Source organism: Podarcis vaucheri, assembly GCF_965113315.1.
Source record: "Podarcis vaucheri genome assembly, chromosome: 3".
NCBI classification, from domain to species: Eukaryota; Metazoa; Chordata; class Lepidosauria; order Squamata; family Lacertidae; genus Podarcis; species Podarcis vaucheri.
The window spans coordinates 20,231,990-20,255,188 of NC_138761.1; the positions used below are offsets into that span (position 1 = coordinate 20,231,990).

The 23,199-nt window shown below is 46.5% G+C and overlaps 1 protein-coding gene across 1 annotated transcript in view; it reads left to right on the forward strand.

Annotated features, from left to right (window-relative positions):
* PTK7 (protein tyrosine kinase 7 (inactive)) overlaps positions 1–23,199 on the forward strand; it is a 115,544-nt gene that overhangs the window by 68,004 nt on the left and 24,341 nt on the right. Inside the window, exons 2-5 of the mRNA XM_082217379.1 lie at positions 11,265–11,558; positions 15,164–15,266; positions 16,026–16,213; positions 22,363–22,513. Of these exons, the coding sequence (XP_082073505.1) occupies positions 11,265–11,558; positions 15,164–15,266; positions 16,026–16,213; positions 22,363–22,513 (736 nt within the window). The remainder of the gene's footprint in view (positions 1–11,264; positions 11,559–15,163; positions 15,267–16,025; positions 16,214–22,362; positions 22,514–23,199) is intronic.

The following is a 23,199-nucleotide window of genomic DNA, read 5'->3' on the forward strand; positions in this document are numbered from 1 at the left end:
GTAATTTGTCGTAGGGCAGGAAATGAGCGCTCGCAACCGCCTTTCCCTTGCTTCCAACAAGCAGAGAAAGGGCTGTGCAAAGGCTGCAGCCTTTAGAAGTCTGCCTCCCCGCCCCTCCTCTGCTGCTCCGGCCGGCACCGTCGCCAGAAAATGTTTTGTCAAGCCTAAAAAAGATATTTAAGCGATATTCCCTGTGTGGCTCGCTGATGGTCTGTGTGTGTTTGTCATGGGAACCTTCTGTCCTTGCAGATCTCCTTGGAAGTTACCGCTTGAGATTCTGCCTCTGCAACTCATACGCTTCTCTGCAAAGCATTACGGAATTTGTTTTCTCTTTACTTTGCTGTAGATCAATGGCTTTCAAACTTCCTTTGGCAAACTCTTTCTGTGAAGTTGAATGCCAGCTGCTGCAAACCACAAGCGGGGAAAGAGGTGCTTATGGTCAGGTCCTGCTTGCATCTGGTTGGTCTCTTGAAGAACAAGATACTGAACTTGATGGACCTTAGGACTGATGCCACAGGGCTTTTATCTTCTTTAGCAAGAGGGCTGTGTGCATCTGCAGAAGATTCAGAGCCATGTTCTTGGACGAAGCTCAGTTTTATGGCCAGGGCCTGATGGGTCTTGTTGTTCCTGGAAATGAGATAATAGCTCAACACTCTATTCTGCAAAGCTGCACATGGCAGAAGGAAGTTTGGTAGAAACGGACAAGCTGTCTTTTAGAGACTTATCTGCCTTTGCTTATCTTCTCATTGCTGATGAGCCTGAGAGGAATCGCAGTGTTCTCAAACAAAACTTGAGATGGTGAGCATTATTTCTGGCTCCCAGTCAACTTTCTGTGCTGCTAATCAACATCACTAAGGTTGATTTAAAAAGAACAGTTATTGTGAAGTTGAGCTTGAAAATATGTTCCCATGGCGATTTGCTGATGAGAAAAAGTCAAGCGAGAGCTGTGCACATCTTGCTTTCGGACCTTATTATTTCCCAGCCCTTTCCGTGATTTTGAAGTTGAAACTAATTTTAACTTGTGCTCTCTTATCTCGTTTTGAAATTGCAGAATATCTTGGACAGTTTCTCTCCTTTGTAGATGTTGAATGTGAAAAGTACCCACAACACTTTTAAATTTATCTTTTATGCGAATGGAGTCCAGAAAATCCAGCAGATAGATAGAATGATAGATAGATAGACAGACAGACAGATAAAACACACACATTTATAATAGAAGAATGTTAGCATTTGGATCCATGCCCCATATTGCTACTCCATGGAGCATCTGGGAAATCACTTTACTAGCAAAGATTTTCAACACGGGTTCTAGTAACTGGCCACCCACCGTAAAATAGAATTTCATTAGTGTCCCACAAGCTTTCTGCGCTTTGAGTTTCGCAGCCTCGATATGCCCCTTCCATGATAGTGTCTAATAGAAGAATGTACAAGTGTTGATTGAAAGAGAGGATGAAATGTATGCTAAGCTATTTTAATGTAATGCGCACGTCACATTTGAGAGAAGACACAAATAAGAGACCTGCATGGTTAAATAGAAATAATAACATATAATATACAAGCATTGATTAAAAGAGAAATGAAATATACATGGAAAGCATATGTTAAGCTATTTTAATGTAGTGTGTGTCGCATACAAGAGAAGGCACAAACTAATCTGTTGGGATGCCTTCGTGGTTAAAAAGTAATAAAATATAACATAGAAGTCTTAATTAAAAGAGATATGAAATATACATGGGAAGCATATGCTAAGCTATTTTAATGTAAGTTACATATGAGAAAAAACTAATAATAAGATGCCTGCATGGTTAAATAGTAGAGTCAATGTGCTTTATTGACAGTATCTTGGGAGCGCATGAAGAAACACATGTAGTACCCCTATCATGTTTATCGCCCTTTATTTTTAATCTGTCTTAGTGTATTAGATGGCAAACATTTGGTGTGTTAAAATTTGCAGTGAAATTGATATGCAGCATTGCTAATTTCACTTATGCATCTTAATATAGGAACATGTGTTTCCCTTTGCTGTGTAGCCTTGAGATACTTAGTCGGCCTTTGTTGTATAGGCAGCAGCTGCCATGAATTGATGGATAAACAGGGCATCCTTGTAAGTCATTATTATGGGTGTGCAGCAGCTGATGATGGAAACGGCCTCTGGCATTCCTCTCTCACCAGGATGCGAGAATTAGACCTGTCTTTAGATGGGGGCGGGGATTAATCTCAAGGAACGCTGACTAGCAATCTGGGATTTGAGGATGGGGAGTGGAAGGTGAAAGGGCGGGGGCTGGCATGTGGCTTGGCTTGTTCATTGTCTGGAGAGCTTGTATTAAGATTATTCCTTGCCGGAGGTTCCCATAAAATGCATGGGTCATCTTGTCTTGCTCCAGTTCTCCCACAACAGTGACTTGGATTGATGCTGGGAAATCCTTCTTCTGGCAAGGAGGGTCTTCTGGCTGCCCAGATTTGATGCCCACTAAATACCTATCCCTGGGTGCCTCTCTTCCTTTCCTCCCTATTAAAGAAAAAGGTATCAGTGAAATCCTATGCATGTACTTGGAAGTAAGTTCCCCTGTGTTCCTTGTAAAAGGTAAAGGACCCCTGGACGGTTAAGTCCAGTCAAAGGCGACTATGGGGTTGCAGTGCTCATCTCGCTTTCAGGCTGAGGGAGCCGGCGTTTGTCCACAGACAGCTTTCTGGGTCATGTGGCCAGCATGACTAAACCGCTTCTGGCGCAACGGAACACCGTGACGGAAACCAGAGCGCACAGAAACTCCGTTTACCTTCCCGCCACAGCAGTACCTATCATCCAGACCTTTTGAGATATTTTAAACTGCTTTCTTTAAGGAGAGACTAGAGACTATTATTATATGCAGCTTTCATTAGGCTTGGCTTGAAAACAAGGTGAACCTCCTTTCAACACATCTAACGGTTCAGCTAAATTGAGTGAATGTTTATGTGAACAAATTTCAACAAGTACCACCCAGATTTGTTTTTTCTGGATTTCTGCATATGTTCACTTCTGAACATACATTTTCTTCTGACTGTAGAGCTGATCAGGTTAGCTTGGGAAGTGACCTATGGCGTGTGCCTGCATCCTTTTCTGATGAATTAATGGCAAGAGCACTTTGAGACTGGTACATGTTAGCTGACTGCAGCTGAATTCAGGTTCCCTAGTGTTTCAAAAATGAAAGTGTGACCAGCATTGTAAAGGAAGCATTAGCAGCAATGCAGAGATACAGAACACCTGATGAGTATCTGCCTGGCACCTGGCTATTTGGGCGTCACATGCCAGATTTGTCGATTTCTTTTCGCCATTTAAATTGTAATGCGCCTGTGGATTTTGTTGCAAAGATCCCAGCAGCAAGGTTAGGTGCTCTTGCGGGTTTCTCTAGGCGGGAGGGTGGGTGGAAAATATAAGGCAGATGGAATGGGAGAGAGTGGGAAAAGGACAAAGTGAGGGAGGAAAGGGGGAGTTGGTCACGACTGGTTTCAGTTGTGGCCTTGGGGATCTGGCCTAATGTGTGCCCTTGTGGTGATGTGCAGTTGTGGAAATACCATTTAGGTTTCACCAAGCCCTTTACCACATTGGAGTGTAAGCCTTGCTTTCGATAAGCTGCAATCGGAGCTGGAGTCAGACTCAGGTCAGCATGAAAGACGCAGGGTTCCGTTGTCAGTGAAGGTAACTATCCAATGATATACAACTCAGCAACACATCCCAGGAGGTCTTGCGCATGGGTAGGCAAATTAAGGCTGGGGGGCCGGATCTGGCCCAATCGCCTTCTAAATCCGGCCCACAGACAGTCCAGGAATCAGCGTGTTTTTACATGAGTAGAATGTGTGCTTTTATTTAAAATGCATCTCTGGGTTATTTGTGGGGCATAGGAATTCATCCATATATATTTTTCAAAATATAGTCTGGCCCCCCACAAGGTCTGAGGGACAGTGGACTGGTCCCATGCAGAAAAAGTTTGCTGAACCCTGATCTTGCCCATGGGTAGGCAAACTAAGGCCCAGGGGCCGGATCCGGCCCAATCGCCTTCTAAATCCGGCCCACGGACGGTCCAGGAATCAGTGTGTTTTTACATGAGTAGAATGTGTCCTTTTATTTAAAATGCTTCTCTAGGTTATTTGTGGGGCATAGGAATTTGTTCATCCCCCCCAAAAAAAATTATAGTCCGCCCCCCCCAAGGTCTGAGGGACAGTGGACTGGCCCCCTGCTTAAAAGGTTTGCTGAGCCCTGGTCTTGCCCCTATGGAGCAGTTACCGGGACTGAAGGTCCCTGCCTTCAACCCTTTCTAAGGCCCCTCCTCTCCTCGATGTGTCCCAAGCAGTCTCAAACTGCACTTGCCCACCTCTGGCCTCTGCTCTGCCCTCCTCCTTATCCTGCACGTTCTTTGAGACCAGCAGGGAGGGGAGCTTGTCGCGGCAGGAGAGGGAGACTCCCCTAGTTCTTCAGCAGTCTCTCAGTCCCCCTCCTCTGCTTCAGCCTCGGTGTCTGAACTTCTCCCTGTCACAGGTTCCTCCCGCTCACTAAGCCCTGTTGCCCCTTCAGCAACCAGGCCTTCCTCCTAATCCTCTCCCTCTGACCTCTCCTCGGTGTTCCACCACCCATCCCCTGGCTCTGAGCCTTCTTCCTCTAGGATTTCCCTTGGGGGTTCCCCAGCTGGTGCCTCCCACCACTCCTCTTTGCCTAGCCCATCCCTGACAGCTGCTTACCTTAAGGTCACGTGAACTTAAGGAACCATTGGTCCAGCTGTCTCAGTGTGTCTACACTCATGGGTAGTGGCTGTCCCAGGTTTTAGTCAGGCAGCCCTACCTGGAAATGAGAGGGATTGGCCTTCTGTGTGCAAGGTAGATCCTGTTCTGCTGAACTATGGCCCTTCCCCAGGACCCAGCAGTTGTGTAAATTAAACATCTTTGAAAGCCTTCTGTTGGAATGCATTGGGACTTAAAACACTCTCTCCTCTCTCTCTCTCTCTCTCTCTCTCTCTCTCTCTCTCTCTCTCTCCCCCCCCCCCCCCCGTGTGTGTGTGTGTGTGAACAGACACCTCAGAATTTAAAAAGCTAAGTGTAAGTCATGGGAGAAATAATAAACAAACCTAGAAGAGCTTACACCTGGTGACACTGACTAAAATAATGCAAACTCCTTTTTGCTTCCATTTTTCATCTGTGCTGGGGAATATACTGACCCTGTGTCTTGGGAGATATAAACAAAACTTAGAGGCTCCTGAATTCAGTTCATGTAGAGGGGAGCCATGATTATACTAACATCTGTTGCTGGATAACCAGAGATATAAAACTATGCGTTGGGATGATGGGGAAACCTACAGTGCAGTTTGCAGGAATATGGGTTACTTCACAGAATGACTGGACCTATAATAGTCTTTATTACCTGGACATTGATTATGTGGTCTGTGGGGAGAGGGGCACAGAAGTCTTAACAGAACAGAACAAATATTTTAATTGCAGAGTAGCAGCTCTGATAACAGCAGGGGTATTGTTGAAGAGAATTTGGTCATATATAGCCAGCATGCAAAGGAATATGAAGACCAGAGAAGCTAATGACAAGGTTGCAGTCATTGGTGGAATTTCTCGAGTAAATTAATTGTCCAAGTAGTGGTGTCATTTCAGTACAAGGTGATGACATTCAACCATGGCTGAGTCAAAAAGGGGTATATTTTTCACAAGCATTTTCACCAGCATCAAAGTACGGTGGTACCTCTGGTTGCGAACGGGATCTGTTCCGGAGGCCCGTTCACAACATGAGCAGAACGCAACCCGTGTCTGTGCATGCATGAGTGACGAAACCCAGAAGTAACCCTTTCTGGTATTTCTGGGTCGCCGTGGGACACAACCTGAAAACGCTCAACCTGAAGCAAACGTAACATGAGGTATGACTGTACGCAACTGCCACACACATATATACAATATGATTTTGAGTGGATGATTGCTGTGAAAGCTTCGTAGTTCAGTGGCAGAAGGCTCCATGTGAAATCCTTTAGAACTTCAGATCCTTGGTGTTCATAAACGGATCTGCTAGCGATCTATGAAGCCTCTTTGCTGAATTGTTGTAAGTCCCGGGGGTTGTTTTTTCGTTTGGCTGCTTTTGGCTTAATATTTATTTTGCATTGGTTGCAAATATAAGCACACGCCCTGGGATTGCTTTGGCTATGAAGAGCGGGCGATGAACATTACAAACAAATAAATAAATAAAGCTGCAGAACGGCGGCAGCATTTTGTTTGCAGTTTTCCTCAGTAAAAATGACACTTTAAAAAAATATATGCATAAGCCTCTTAGCATCTGTCTCGTATCAGACTGACCCTGAAATACCAAGCTCCCTTGGCCTTGTTCCACGTAAGAGCTCATTCCTGGGGACGGCATCAGATGGAGAGCAGCAACTGTTGAATTACCCTTTGTTTGCCTTTCTATGGCCAGCTTGTAACCTGAGGAGCGCAAAAATGTGCAGCTATTTGTAGGCGCTGGCTTCAGAGCGCTAATTGTGAAATCTCCTAGGTAGGAAGCTAGCCTGATTCTGCTGCTAGGTTCACTCACGGCGGACCAATTCCCACCGTGGCGTTGTCAATGGGCATGTGTACTCAGGACTGGCCACGTGACCCAACTTGCTCTCTTGTCAGCGGCGTGACCCAGAAGTCCCAGTTGGTTGTTGGGTGAGGTAGGAACCATTCAACCTCTGCTTCCTGCCATTCATTGATCCTTTTCCATTGCTCCATTCCAGCTGCAGTTACTCATTGATGCAGTTGAAACCCTCCTTCCTTCCTTCCTTCCTGGAGAGGGAGAGAGAGAGCGCAACACAACATAGGCCACTCACAGCACCTCGGGCTGTTCTGCTGACTAAGACCCCATTTGCATCACCAAGTAACAACTGGTTAAATTTAATTCTGCTGGTGCTACCGTCACACAAACTCACTGACTGTAGGTATTAGCGCTAGTATGATTATAAAAGCAATTATCAAGTTAGTTCTTGCATCTCAGTAGGACTCGCGTTCTGCGTAGGGGTATAAACTCAGAAATCTGATGCTGAGTTTCTGCATAACTCGAGTTAACATGTTTGCGGACGCTCTCTGAATAGGGACACACAGGAAAAGACCGAAATGATGAACTGTTGCTCATGGATGTGAAGCCTCAATTAGCATTGCTGGCAGGTCTCAGAAGTCAGGCCTGGCCTGCTCTGGGAAGAGGGGAGATTGAGGCTGCATGCAAGTTATTGTCACATCAACTTTGGGACCTTTTAGCTTAGAGGAGGGTTCCCCAAACTTGGGTCTCCAGGTGTTTTGGGACTACAAAATTGCAGTCCAAAAACATCTGGAGACCCAAGTTTGGGAAACAAACCTTCTTCTTCTTCTTTCTTCTTCTTCTTCTTCTTCTTATTATTATTATTATTTATACCCCGCCCATCGGGCTGAGTTACCCCAGCCACTCTGGGGGGCTTCCAATTAAGTGTTAAGAACAATACAGCATTAAATATTAAAAACTTCCCTGAACAGGGCTACCTTCAGATGTATTCTAAAAGTGTGGTGGTTGTTTTTCTCTTTGACCTCTGGTGGGAGGCCGTTCCACAGGGTGGGTGCCACTACCAAGAAGGCCCTCTGTCTAGTTCCCTGTAACCTCACTTCTCACAATGAGGGAACCGCCAGAAGGCCCTCGGCGCTGGATCTCAGTGTCCGGGCTGAACGATGGGGGTGGAGACGCTCCTTCAGGTATACAGGTATAATGAAGCTGAGTGTTGGAAGATTCAGGACAGATAATAGAAACCACTTCTTCATGCAGCAAATAGATGGCTCTCCAGATGTTGGTGGACTACAATTTCCATCGTTCCTGAGCATGTCCCCTGAGGTCTGACAACATCTGAAAGCCCACCCACCTGCCCTAGGTAAAAAGTAAAGCATCTGACCGCTTTTTAAAATTTCCCAGGACAGCAAACCTAGGTAGATTGCGTGCCTTAGATTTGTCCTGAATGCGGAGATGTGTCTGTTTACCTGCCTGGGTGCATGTTCAGCGCTTGTGATCTGCATCTTGCGTATCTGCGGAAGGGTACAAAGAAACCCTTCAGCTTTTATTTGCCTTGGAAACATCTGCTAGGTGGAACTCCCCTACAGGCTTCCAGTACAGATTTTTACTGCAGCATCTGAAGGAAAGAGCCCACGGGCTATGCCCATTCCCGTTTTATATCTGTTTATTGGCCAGATCAAAGCACCGACTTTCAGTAAGCTTTCTTCAAAGGACATTTATGCGCGGAAATGTCGCCCCTTCCCTCGCTTCTGAGACCCTCCTTTGAAAATTTTGAAACACATGAGCTTCAGGTTAGACCATTCCAGGTAGCCGCAAAATGATGAACCCCAGTTGCAGCAAAGCTTTGGAATTTGCAGAGCTAGCAGCTTCAAGACCAGGCAAGGGTTATTAGGGGATATTTCAGCCTGCTGTAGAATGGCGCTTCTTAGCCATTTTTTCCCTTCTTCATTTGACAACCCCCAGGTCTAGCCTCTTGATCCATTTTGTTTTTCAAGTTCAAAGGATGGCTGAAACACACTTTAATGCAACGAAGGCTAACAATTCCCTACCCTGCCTTTTTCAGTTTCTCAATTTGTGCAACAAGTTTTTGCAGAAGGATTTAAAAATAAATAAATCACCACACACCTTCCCCTTAAGTTAGCACAGTCATGCATCCAGACACAGTCATGGAGTAGCATTTTCCCCACAAGCACTCAAAATGTTGTTGCTGGGAAAATGTGTCTCTCCATCACTACCAATATTGCTTTAATCATCATCATCATCATCATCATCATCATTTATTTATGCCCCGCCTATCTGGCTGAGCTTCCCAAGCCACTCTGGGCAGCTTCCAACAAAATATTAAAATACAGTAATCCATCAAACATTCCTAAACAGGGCTGCCTTCAGATGTCTTCTAAAAGTCTGGTGGTGGTTGTTCTCTTTGACATCTGGTGGGAGGGCGTTCCACAGGGAGGGCGCCACTACCGAGAAGGCCCTCTGCCTGGTTCCCTGTAACTTGGCTTCTCGCAGCGAGGGAACCGCCAGAAGGCCCTCGGCACTGGACCTCAGTTTGCTATGATGTCTTCTTAGACCTGTGACATCAGTAATGAACAGTGAAACAACATTTTCCCATACCCACCATGATTTTGGTCATCTTTCAAACCTTTTTTTTTTTTTTTAAATACTTTTGTGCAATCTTATAGGAGGCAGAATCCTTCCATGTGCTACTCAAGCAACAGGGAGCGCTTGGGATATTCACACAAACATAAAAAAATGGCAAATGCTACCAGCTCCTCCTGCTTCCCATAGCGATGCCCCTCCTTTTTCTTGGACCTCATCAAATATAGCCTTTTGAATTTCGAAGCCTTGAGAAGCATTCGTACAACCCTAATTTTAAGCTATAGCTGCTTTGCTTTCTGCTTTTGGTCTTTGGGACACAAATTTGGTAAGGTTGACAGCAAGACCTCTCCTTACCTCCATCAGATAATACCTTGCTGGGAGTAAACACAGAATATTTTCCATTTCTGAAAATCCTTTGTGTGTGTGTGTGTGTGTAATGCTAATTGCTAACCCAAGGATTAGCTATAATACCAGACATACTGGGCAGTTTCTAAGTTGTAATTAACTTATTTCTTCCCCCTAGGTGATTATCCCTAGGAAGCATGCATTTAAAATATTTATTTCAAAAATGTGTGTGCGCATGCACACAAAGACTTTCTTCTTTTTGAACAGTGTGTGTGTTTGGGTGTGTGAGCACGGTAAATTAAAACCAAAAGCACATATTCAAACCTGCTGAATTTGATCCCAGTTAATTTAGTATGTCCGGGCGGTGGGGTAGAATCCAGTTTGAAATTTTCTGAAAAACTCATGTTATAAATTTTGAAATAATCTTGGGAAAATGGAGTTGTGGTTCACTGCTCTGGGTCATCTGAACAAGCTTTCGGATCCTTGTAAACATTTCCCGCATGTGTGAACTGAGGATTCTGGGAGGCCCTACTCTGATTTTGTGATCCGTAAAACGTAAGAGTCATTTACAGTCCAGCTATGGCGCCTTAGTCTTTATAGCTTAAGGCAATAAATCTCCTGTTGTTAGGTCTGGCAAATCTCAGTTTTGGTGTCCAGGTGGTGCCCATCTCATAAGCACTTCAGGGCCTTGTTAAGGTATATATTTAACAATAAAACTCTTCTTTCCACATAAAATTATTCCATTCTGATTTTACAAGTTAGGATAGAATGCCTTTGTGTGGGTTTCACATAACAGCAATGTGCTCCACACCTAGACAGCTAGGTGGCGTGGATTGGAGAGGAGTTTAATGTTGACGCTCGTCCTTTCTTGAAGCTCCAGCTCTGTTTACTTGTTCTAGATGGGCTCTTTCTTGCAAGACCACTTTCCTTGTGTAAATGCCATCGTTGGAGAGCATATTACCTAATCATGTGGGAAGCAGCATTATTTCAGGGCTAGAAGCATGCTCTTCCACCATATTTTGAAGGTCTAAAAACTTTTTGGTAACTTACTAGTGGAAAGCCGCTAGGAGTTTGCTTTTGTGTCATCGGGAGGAAAAGACTCATGCAGCTTACAGTCAGGCCATAGCAGTAGACTAGAGCCTGCCATTTTCGAAAGAGCTTCACAACTCAAACTTGAGAACAGCGTGTTGGGTGTGCATCAGACTTTTTGAGGGTTCTGGTCTTCTGCCTGTGGCAACAGCACACTCTTGCCCCGGATACATCTTGGAGAGCCAGTGTGGTGTAGTGGTTAAGAGTGGTGGACTCGTAATCTGGTGAACTGGGTTCGATTCCCTGCTCCTCCACATGCAGCTGCTGGTGACCTTGGGCCAGTCACACTTCTCTGAAGTCTCTCAGCCCCACTCACCTCACAGAGTGTTTGTTGTGAGGGAGGAAGGGAAAGGAGAATTTTAGCCGCTTTGAGACTCCTTCGGGTAGTGATAAAGCAGGATATCAAATCCAAACTCATCTTCTTCTTCTTCTTCTAATAGCTCAGGGCAGGAGGGAAGAACCTTTGCAGAAGAAGAATTATAAGTGTCAATGGAATTTTTAACGATCTCCACAATCCCAATAATTAGAAATTTAGTTGATCTTTTCAGTGGCCGCTCGGATTCTTCCAACGCAGCCCAATATGTTAGTCTTACTATAATTTAAGGATGCATATTGTTTTCCTCTTTAACCCCTTTAAAAAACAACAAAAAACTTCCACGGTTTGAGGTCTTATCTTCTTCCTCCTTTGTTTTTTCCCCAGCTGTTGGGACTCAAGCTAAGATATCCTTCACGAAGGAGCCGTACTCCCAGGATGCTTTTCATGGCCGCAGCGCCATTTTGCGCTGCGAAGTGGAGGACCCAAGAGACACAGAGTTTGAGTGGCTGCAGAATGGCGTCCCCGTCCAGGACACCGAGCGCCGCTTCAAGGAAGGGAGCAGCCTTCAGTTCACATCTGTCGACCGGCATCAAGATGGCGGGAACTTCCAGTGTGTGGCCAGGAACGTAGTGACTGGAGAAGAAGCTCGGACCACAAATGCGTCTTTTAACATAAAGTGTAAGCGCACCTTGGTTACAAACTGGGCTTGGTTGGCTGGTTTCGGCACCAGCATTATTGAATCCAAACTGGCACGAACGATTGATTGTATTTGGAATATGTATATGCTACCTTTCAGAGAGAAGCCTTCCCGAAAGTGTTAAAAAATAATTATGGCAACAAACTAAAAGAGTAGCCTCCAAACTACTTGTATACAAATATACAATCACTTTTTAAAAAAATCAACAGTGGGAACCAAACCTGCCCCCCTCTAAAGATTTTTCATAAACACCAACTTTATATCTAGCCTAAACTACATACAGAGACAAGAAGTTGGTTTTGTGGGGTTGGTATGGATTTGTATATTATTTCAATATACAGTCGTACCTTGGAAGCCAAACGCTTTGCGAGTCAAATGTTTTGGCTCCTGAAAGCCGCAAACATGAGTGTTCTGGTTTGTGAACGTTTTTTGGAAGCCAAATGTCCAGCGCAGTTTCTGCAGCTTACGATTGAGTGCAGGAAGCTCCTGCAGCCAATCGGAAGCCATGCCTTGGTTTTCGAACGTTTTCGGAAGTCAAACTGACTTCCGGTACAGATTGTGTTCGAGAACCAAGGTATGACTGTATTGTTATGTACCACATTAGGAACCTTTGGGCTGAAGAGTAGAAAACCAAATACAGTGGTACCTCGGGTTACATACGCTTTAGGTTACATATGCTTCAGGTTACAGACTCCACTAACCCAGAAATATTACCTCAGGTTAAGAACTTTGCTTCAGGATGAGAACAGAAATCATGCTCCAGCGGCGCAGCAGCAGTAGGAGGCCCCATTAGCTAATGTGGTGCTTCAGGTTAAGAACAGATCTCTGGAACGAATTAAGTACTTAACCCGAGGTACCACTGTAATATAAGAGAGTAAGAGTTGGTGGCTAAACGACCTAGAAAAACACCTTAGGCTACTTTCTAGAGAGAGCCTGCACAAAAATTTGACATCATGTTACAAGGCGTTTATTTTTTTTTACCTTGGGTTCCACATCGTTGTTAGGTTGTCAGGAAAGTCCACTTTTGTGTGAACCGTTACTCAAAAAGCCAGGACCTTAAAATAGCCAATTTTGCGACACATACAAATGCGTACCTTAAAACACGCACCTGCTGTTCCTTTCACCCGGATCGCAGGCACGCTGGGTGTGCTCAGACTCTCTTTCCATGCGCACACATATGTATTCTCTCAATCACGCCGGCACAAGAATGCGCTCAGCAGGCAGCAAGGAAAAGAAACTGCTGTTCTCCCCTCCCGGTAGGAAAAAAACTGCAAGGAAAGTGTGCAGCTACTATCTTGGCCTGAAGCCTGGAGCCAAGCAGGTCTGCCTCTGATCAGAGGCTGCCTCGCAACCCTGCGCATGTTCTGCCATCAGCCCCACTGCAAAAAGGTGGGATGAAGATTAAATGCATAACCTTCCCGTGAGTTGCAGCTGCATATTTTTCCCTGAGGCGAGCGATTGTTCCAGAAAGCAGCTGCTGAAATGGCAGAGCTTTACGGCTCTCTTACAGGAGCTTAGTCCCATTGGCTATCACCTGGGCTGAGCCAGATTTTAGAGCCAGGTTGTACTGAAGCCTATTACAAATGTCATTCTTGGTTCATAGTGAGGCCAGCGCAAAAGGAGTCAGGAGGGATTTGCAAGGAGACAGATGTAAGCAATGGAGAGAATGTCTCGTTTAGCCTGCCGGTTCAGGTTTAGCACCTCAGGTGTAAATCCTCTGCCTGGCACATTTCGATGTTTGCCCCCCCCCCCATCCTGCCATGAATTCTGCCGCAGAGCCGCAGGAATGTGACATCCTCATTAGTGGCCCAGCTGTGCTCTTCAGTGTGATCAGATAACATATACAATAGCTCTCACCTGCTGCAGTGTAATTGTAGAAAGTCCACTCTGGATAGGGTTGCCATATTTCAAAAAGTAAAAAACCAGGACACCCTGAAAGTTGCTGAGCCAGTTGTTGAGCCAGGACAAAGCGCCGCCTTTCAGAAACGCCTCCTCCCCCCCGGATGTCAACTGCACTTTTCAAATCCCGTTAATTTCCAGGAAAATCTGGACGTATGGCAGCTCTAACTTTGGAACACTGTTAGAAACTCAAGATATATAAGCCAAGCGACAAATGGCTCATTAGACCAGGGTTACAGTCAAGAAATTAGAATACCTCGTTGCCATTTTTTGAGTCAGGCGGCTCGAAAGTCGTATTTTTCAATACGATTTCTTGGTTCCTGAAATTCATTCTGACTGTGCAGATAAAATATAATGGATAGAATTCTGCAGGATCCGTTGCCAGTGGGTGAAAACTGTCAAGATCCAAGGGTCCCCAGGCATTCATCTCCAGATGGTGGAGACTTCAGGTGTCATCCTGGCAACCTGGGCGTCTTCACTGATAGACAGGTGAAAAATGCGCCTGGCAAATTTCAGACGCTGCTTTGAAAATGTCCCATGACTTTTGTGAGGCACCAAAACAACAAGTACTACATATGACTGGATCATTTGTAAATACAGGCATTTGACAAGAGAGCCTAGACTTCACTCCATCTTCCACCGTGGCAGGTCTGCTCCTTGAAATATATCAATCACTTTTGACTAGAGGTAGGGAACCTGTGTCTCTCCAGGTGTTGGTTGGGACTCCAACGCCCACTAGCCCCAGCCAGCAAGGCCAGTAGCCAGAACTCATGGGAGTTGTAGTCCAGGAACACCTGGAGAGCTGCAGCCCCCCCCCCCCTTTGACCCATACGTACCTAATTCTTTGACTGGGGGAATTTGCCAGCCACATAGAATGGAAGCCTTCCATATGGAAACCGAAATTTTCCACCTGCTGTTTTTGTTGAGTCTCAAACCATAGGTGCCACAACACTTCTTCTGCTAGTTATTACCTGGCCTCCTGTTCTCAGCACCCCAGGGCTTGAGCAGGTGCAGAGCTGGCCGCACCATCAGAGCTCGCTACTTTTTGTATAGCTATCTCCAAGCACAAATTGAACAGAGGCTGTATCTTACTAGCTTTCTCACCTGAGGCTGCCACTCTAAGGCTTCCTAAAGTTTATGTGTTAATATAAAAGTACCTGATGCAATAATAATAATAATAATAATAATAATAATAATAATAATAATAATATTATTATACACTGGTACCTCTGGATGCTAACGGGATCCGTTCCAGAGCCCTGTTCGCATCCTGAAGCGAACGCAACCCGCGTCTGCACGGGTCGCAATTCGCCGCTTCCACGCATGCGCGCGACGTCCGTTTAAGTGTCTGTGCATGCGTGAGCAGCAAAACCTGGAAGTAACGTGTTTTGTTACTTCCGGGTCACTGCGGAGCGCGACCCGAAAATGCGAAACCCGAAGCATATTTAACTCGAGGTATGACTGTATAGGCAGGACTGATAAATGGTTTGCATTGCCAATATACAGCTCAGTGGGGGTTTTCCCCAGTGCAGAGCAAGTGCCCTCATGCAAAGGTGGAAGCCGTCTTGCATTCCTGTAGTGACCCTTTGGCACCTGGTGTCAGGTATACGGATGTTTCCATTTCCAAAGCACAGAGGCCTGAAAGTCACCTTTGTTTTGTTTTCTCTCCCCACCCTCTTTTCATTAGGGATCGAAACAGGGGGAGTTGTTCTGAAGAACCCGGCCAGAGTGGAAGATATACAGAGTTCTGCTCCAGTAACGTTGCGATGCCATATCGATGGGCACCCTCGGTAAGGAGTCACCAGTGTGAATTATCTTAAATGGTTTCTGCCAGCTACTTCTCCTGCATTCCCACCCCAGAAAAGACACCCTTGGAAACTCCTTCCTTCAATAAACTTTTCTTTAAACAATTTTTTAATTGGTTTTTAAACAAATGCACTAGACATCAAACACTTATCCAGCAGCACATGCAATGGTGTTTGTTTTATCCATGGTCTCTAGACATGCACATACACATTCAACGTTCAAATATATTACTTAAACATAGCCTCTCCATTGAAAATATGGAGCGGTTGGGATAACAAGGTCCTGATTTGGGTCATTAACGTAGTTAAAGAAAGGGTTATTGGAAGGTATCTCTATTCGTTATGCCTTTAAGTGCCCTCCTGCAATATCTGAGGTGCTCAGACATTGCTGTATCCCAGATATTATCCTCCCATATATTCAGGGGTACATCAGTCTGGTTCGTTTTTCAAGAAATTTTTAAGCACTAAGAAGGGTTTAATAGAACAACTCTGAACTTGAGAGAGAAGGTAGATTTTCATCCCTCTTGCTGATGCCTGAATATGCTGTGGGAATTTGAAAATGATTCAGAGTTGGCATGTAGAACAGTGCTAGATCTCCACAAGTACCCTTTTGGCATAACATCGTTTTGCAGAGTCTGACCCATTTGTGGTGATGGTGGGAACTGGGGAGAAAGGTGAGCCATTTGGAGCTGCCTTTTGATGATTTCCTTGTTGGCTGTAATCAAACTGCCTGTGTCTTCCCAGCCCGACGAGCCAGTGGTTTCGGGATGGGACCCAGATTGAAGACGACCGAACCAACTATTCCGTCAGCAACAAGGAACGGACATTAACCCTCAAGAGCGCCAGCCCGGATGACAACGGGGTCTATTTCTGCTGCGCTCGGAACGCCATGGCCTCCGTGTGCAGCAGCAACTTCACTCTCAACATCATAGGCAAGTGGGTGTGCTTCTCATTGTGGGAAAGGTCTTGAGTGATGGCTGCGTTACCTTTTGTTGGACACAGGGTAAGCCCAGGGATGTAGTTGCCCGAGGACTGCATCCAAGAGATAACCACAGGGGCCTCTGCAGACAGCTCTATAGAAGAATCTTGCATCACAGTGGTGGACCTGCTTGGATGTTGCATTTTAGCCAGAGGTGTGCCTGCAGATATAAAAGCCCTCATCCTCATTCTCTTGTGCCTCTTTGCCTTTAATAATAATAATAATAATAATAATAATAATTATACCTCGCCCTCCCTAGCGGAAGCCGGGGTCAGAGCGGCTAACAATAAAACTAACACAGCATTCTAAAATCATTTCATTCTAAAATCAATTCAAAATCAAATTAATGGCAACCACTGGGCTAGAGTTCTGTGAGGATTACCAAAGGAAGGAAACTACAGTGGTACCTCGGGTCACAAATACCTCAGGTTACAAACACTTTGGATTACAGACTCCGCAAACCCGGAAGTAGTACCTCGGGTTAAGAACTTTACCTCAGAATGAGAACAGAAATTTTGTGCCGGTGGCACAGCGGCAATGGGAGGCTCCATTAGCTAAAGTGGTACCTCAGGTTAAGAATGGTTTCAGGTTAAGAATGAACCTCCGGAACAAATTACCGTATTTTTCGCTCTATAACACGCACTCGACCATAACACGCACGTAGTTTTTAGAGGAGGAAAATCCGTAGGCTTGCCACCCGTAGGCATTCCCTCCATAACACACACAGACATTTCCCCTTACTTTTTAGGAGGAAAAAAGTGAGTGTTATGGTGCAAAAAATACGGTAAGTTCATAACCAGAGGAACCACTGTATTGACCCAGAGGAAGGAACCCTGGGTAATTCAGGAGGGATGCAAATAAGTGCTTCTTCAGACTGCACACAGTGTCATGGACTGGCAAAGGAGTGGTGAGGCACCAGCTGGGAAGTAGGCTTAGAGACACAGCGACAGGGGATTGGTGGTGGAATGACGACAAGGGGTCAGAGGGAGCAGACCGGGAGGAGGAGATCAGAGAGGCTGCTGAAGAAGCCAGGGGGGGGTCTCCCCCTCCTGCCGCGAACAGCTCCTCTCCCCGCTGGTCTTCTAGGACCAGAAGAGGTATGAAGAGGGTGGAGTAAAGACAGGCACAGCAGCAGAGTCTCAGATTGATTGGCAAGGACCCGGGGAAAGAAGAGACTTAGGGAACTGTGGGAAGGCCAGGACCTTCAGTCCTCGCAGCTGCCTCGTTGGGGCAAGATCTGCCGGAAAGGTTGCTGTGTTCACTAGGCCTGGCGTTCTGAGCTGCTTGTGTCTTTGAATAGAGAGAGTTCGCTGACACCGTGTGAGTTGTTACTGCTCTTGGCACCCACCCCTGGCGCCAGGCTGTTCACTGCCACAAGGTGTAACAGTGAAGCACAAGGCTGTCCGTGTCCGCTAGTCATGATGGCTATATATTATTTCAGGGTCAGTATGTCTTTGGGTACTAGTTGCTGGGGCTCAAGAAATGCTGTGCTTATTTCCTGGGCTTCCTATAGGCATCTGACGGGCCATTGTGGACCAGACACAGATGGGCTCTAATAATAATAATAATAATAATAATTTTTATTTATACCCCGCCCTCTCCAGCCAAGGCCGGGTTCAGGGCGGCTAACAAGCAATAATAAAAACAAGTTGAATGAATACAACTTAAAAACAAGATAATAATAATAATAATAATAATAATAATAATAATAATAATTTTTTATTTATACCCCGCCCTCCCCAGCCAAGGCCGGGCTCAGAGCGGCTTACAAGCAATAATAAAAACAAGATGAGTGATTACAACTTAAAAACAAAAATAAAATACAACATTAAAATAATGGAACATTAAAATATTAAAATGAAGCCTCATTGCAGGAGAAGGAAAAGAAAAAAGAAAAAGGGGGGCGGAGGGAATCAAATTGGCTCCAATCCAAAGGCCAGGCGGAACAACTCTGTCTTACAGGCCCTGCGGAAAGAAATCAGATCCTGCAGGGCCCTGGTCTCATGAGACAGAGCGTTCCACCAAGTTGGGGCCAGTGCTGAAAAGGCCCTGGCTCTGGTTGAAGCCAATCTAACTTCCTTAGGGCCTGGGACCACTAGGGTGTTGTTATTTATGGACCTTGAGGCTCTCCGTGGGGCATACCAGGCGAGGCGGTCCCGTAGGTACGAGGGTCCTAGGCCGTGAAGGGCTTTAAAGGTCAAAAGCAGCACCTTAAATCTGACCCTGTACTCCACCGGGAGCCAGTGCAGCTTGAAAAGCACTGGATGAATATGCTCCCATGGCAGAGACCCCGTGAGGAGCCTCGCTGCAGCATTCTGTACCCGCTGGAGTTTCTGGGACAGCTTCAAGGGCAGCCCCGCGTAGAGCGAATTACAGTAGTCAAGCCTGGAGATGACTGTCGCGTGGATCACTGTGGCCAGGTCGGGGCGGGAAAGGTAAGGGACCAACTGCTTGATGCGGCGAAGGTGGAAAAATGTCGCCTTGGCTGTTGCTGTGACTTGCGCCTCCATGGAAAGGGAGGCGTCAAGGATTACACCTAAACTCTTAACGGAAGGCAATGGCACTAATTGGGCCCCCGCAAGAGAAGGGAGTTGGTCCCTCATCCCCATGCTATCCCGACCTAGCCATAGGACCTCTGTCTTCGAAGGATTTAGTTTCAATCGGCTCCCACGAAACCATCCAGCCACAGCTTCCAAGCATCTGGTCAGTGTGTAAGGGGCCGAGTTGGTGTGGCCATCCATCAGCAGATAGAGCTGAGTGTCATCAGCATATTGATGACAGCCCAGCCCAAAGCTCCGGATAATCTGGGCAAGGGGGCGCATAAAGATGTTAAAAAGCATTGGGGAGAGAATTGCGCCCTGCGGCACTCCACACATCAAGGAGTGGCGTGACGACATTTCCCCCCCTAGTGCCACCCTCTGTCCCTGACCAGAGATAAAAGAGCACAACCAGTTACGGGCTATGCCCTGTATCCCCACGTCTGCAAGGCAATGGTCCAGAAGATCATGATCGACCATGTCAAAGGCTGCTGACAAATCTAAAAGGATCAGCAGTCCTGACCCGCCTCGATCCAGTTGTCTACGGATATCATCTGTTAGGGCAACCAGAGCCGTCTCCGTCCCAAAACCAGGACGGAAACCGGACTGAAATGGATCTAATGCCGATGTTTCCTCCAGAAACCTACCAAGCTGTTCAGCAACCGCTCTCTCAATTACCTTACCCAGGTATGGAAGATTTGAAACTGGGCGGTAATTGGATAGGTCTAAGGGATCTAATGAAGTTTTCTTTAAGAGTGGACGCACCACTGCTTCCTTCAGTTCCCCTGGGAATGTCCCCGTGTCAAGGGACAAATTGATAATTTCAACCAGGGGGGTCCGCGCAACATCTGGACACTCCCTAATCAGCCAAGACGGGCACGGATCAAGGAGGCAGGTGGTGGGCCTACCAACTTGGAGGAATCTATCCACATCAGTAGGGAGTATCCGATCGAAATGGTCCAACACTGGACCTGAAGTCAGTCGAGGGGTCTCCAGTTCAGTCACTGTATCTAAATTGGCAGGGAGGTCACGGCGGAGCAACAGGACTTTCTCCGCAAAAAAGCTTGCGAATGCCTCACAGCTGTGGGTCGAATTTGTGCTTAAATTTGGTTGTCCTCCTAAGGACGTTATTGACCTAATTATTCTAAAAAGTTGTGCCAGGCGAGAGCTAGCGGATGCAATGGAAGCTGCAAAGTAAGATTTCTTAGCAGCTTTCATGGCCATCTCATAGGCTTTCATAAGCGTCCTATAAGATGTTCTTGAGGCTCCGTCACGAGTCCATCGCCATACTCGCTCTAGCCGTCTGAGATCCCGCTTCATTTTCCGGAGCTCCTCAGTAAACCAAGGGGCCCGGTTTCGACGGGGTCGCAGAGGGCGCTTAGGCGCGATCTCATCAATGGCTGCCAAGAGCCGGTTATTCCAGTCCTCAACAAGGTCATCTAATGAGTCGCCAGGAGGAGCAGGGTTCCGCAAGGCTTGTCGGAATCTATCAGGATCCATCAGTTTTCGCGGACGAGCCCAAATAGGTTCGCCACCTGAGCTGGTGAGGAGCGGGAAGTCAATCTTGGCTTTTAAAGCGTAGTGATCAGACCATGGCACTTTCACAGCGGGGAGCATGATCACATCTATGCCAGCCCCACAGATCAGATCCAGCGTGTGGCCTGCTTGATGAGTGGGGCCCAAAACAAACTGGGAGAGCCCTAGTGTTGCCATGGAAGTCACTAGGTCCAGAGCCTGTGAGGAGGGAGCGGCATCGGCATGGACGTTGAAGTCTCCCAAAACCAGTAGGTTTGGGAACTCCAAGGCCCAGCCCGCCACCACCTCCAGCAGATCTGACAGGGTGGCTGCAGATGTGCTGGGTGGTCGGTACACCAGCCAGACAGCCAAGCTCTCCTTGGTGCCCCACATGAGACCAACACATTCAATGCCGGAGATCGCCGGTGATGGCAGAGCTCTGAAAGAGCAATCCTCCCGGAATAACAACGCTACTCCTCCCCCCCGACCTACAGTCCGCGATTGATGGAGGACAGAGAAACCTGGGGGTGTTATCTCATGTAGGGAGACTACTTCGCCTTCCCGTACCCAGGTCTCCGTCACGCAAGCCAGGTCAATCCCCTGCGAGACAAAAAAGTCACGCATGGTGGCAGTTTTGTTGCCTATGGACCTGGCATTGCACAGCACCAATGACGGAGGTGTGTAATCCTTGCTCTCCCTACCCTCATCCCTTGGGATGGGGCGTAGATTGGAAGGGGTTCGAGGATCACTGCATCTCGAAACCCTTCGCCGATAGAGATATCTAGCCCTACCGCCATTCCTCCCTAGCCCTTCAATTTTGGAAATCCCAGATCCCATACTAGCCTCCCCAATAGATGGGTAACATCCCCTCAATAACAAGTCATCCTTGGGCCAGGACTCCTGGGTCAAAATGGTATGGGAAAGAGGTGGAGGTCTGATAGGGTAAGTATCCCTAGAAGATAAAACCCAACCAACCGCACCCCAAGTGGGGGGGGACAGTCCCATGGTGTTTCATTAACTGTCAATCCCCCTCTCCCTCCTGGGTTAATTGGAGGATTGTTGGTTCTATCTGTGGCTGTGGAAGTATTAATGAGGTATGTGTTATAAAATGTGGATCACTGGCCAACAAAGAGCCAGATTCGAATTCGGAAGATCTGTCCATCCTGTCTCGCCAGGAGTACAGTAGAGAAGGCTGATCATTCTGATAAGTTTTTGGAACATTAGGCAAAGGTCCAGATGTAGAGTTGGTGCTGGATATCTCCAGATTGTCAGCAACATAGAATTCTTTAGGTGTTGTTGCCATAGAAATGTCAGAGGTGCCAAATTCCTCATCTAATTTGGTGTCGTTTGAAAAGGGAACAGGGAGTTGCACTGATGTCTTTCTATGAGATAAAGAGCTATTGGACGTCTTTAAATATTGTGCTCTAGGCTCTACTGTCCTTATATTTTGGGTAGAAATCTCAGTCTTTATACTCATTAGCCTCTTCTTCAGGTCTTGTAATTCTAGGCTTACAGAGTTCTTTTCTTCCTTCGGGCAATTAATATTTCTAGTGTTGAGCTTGGTTTCCTTTATCCGCATTAGCTTTGACTCTATGCAAGGGACCAATTGCCTCCTTGTTTCGTCTTTAAATACCCTCACTGGGCGGAGGGTATTAAAATATTGAAACATTAAAATATTAAAATGCAGCCTTATCACAGGAGGAAAAAGAAAAAAGAAAGAGGGGGAGGGAATCAAATTGGCTCCAAACCAAAGGCCAGGCGGAACAACTTCCATCTTACAGGCCCTGAGGAAAGAGATCCTGCAGGGCCCTGGTCTCATGAGGCAGAGCGTTCCACCAGGCCGGAGCCAGTGTTGAAAAGGCCCTGGCTCTGGTTGAGGCTAATCTAACTTCCTTAGGGCCTGGGACCACTAGGGTGTTGCTATTTATGGACCTTGAGGCTCTCCGTGGGGCATACCGGGAGAGGCGGTCTCGTAGGTACAAGGGTCCTAGGCCTAGGGTCTTATGCGAGAAACCATCACTTTCTCATGTTCCCCTTTTCCTCATGCCAGATGAAAGCTTTCCACGCCCCGTGATTGTTCCTGAAAACCAGATTGTCAATAGGAATGAGGAGGCCTTGTTCCACTGCAAGTTCCAAGCTGTGCCACCTCCCACCCAGGAATGGCTATTTGAAGACGACACTCCTGTTTCCAATAAGTCCAGGTAATACGGCCTTTTAAGGACAGAAAACATTCTGGTGGGCGCTGCTCATGTGAAATACATATTTCCCATTTCCTCCCAGCATAAGGGAAGTGGACATATCTGGAGCCTGGCAGGATGGCTTACACTATGGTATCAATCCCTTCATACATTAATTAGGCTTACGCACACAGGGCTGCTTTATTTTTCGTTGGTATCCTTTTATTCAAGACACAACTGCAACTTATGTTAATAGAAAGCCCACCTGAAAATAAGTGTAAGGAGGAGGAGCAAGATGGCGGCGCAAGCACTTGCAGCGGCTCGGCACTCCGAAGACCGGTATTCAGTGATTTGTGTTTTATTTTTATCTGTGAACTTATTGCTGCTATGGACTGTGAATACTCAGGCACAAGTAATTTATAGTCGTCAAGAGCTCTTAAGTATCGGCAGAGGGGAAGGCTGCAACCAGGAGGTCTCAACCTACAACATTCCAGCTGAGCTTATCAGAGAGCCTCCATATCTTGCACATTCTTGGGATACTCCCCTTGCTCTCCTTGCCAGAAAGAAAAGGAAACGGAGAGGGCGCAAGCAGAAGAGGGGTTGCAGGGCTGGACTACGAGTGAGGCTAGGTAAAAATCCCCACAAGCCTGCTTTGCCAAGTCTCCTTGTATCAAATGTGAGATCCTTACCCAACAAGGTAGAGGAGTTGG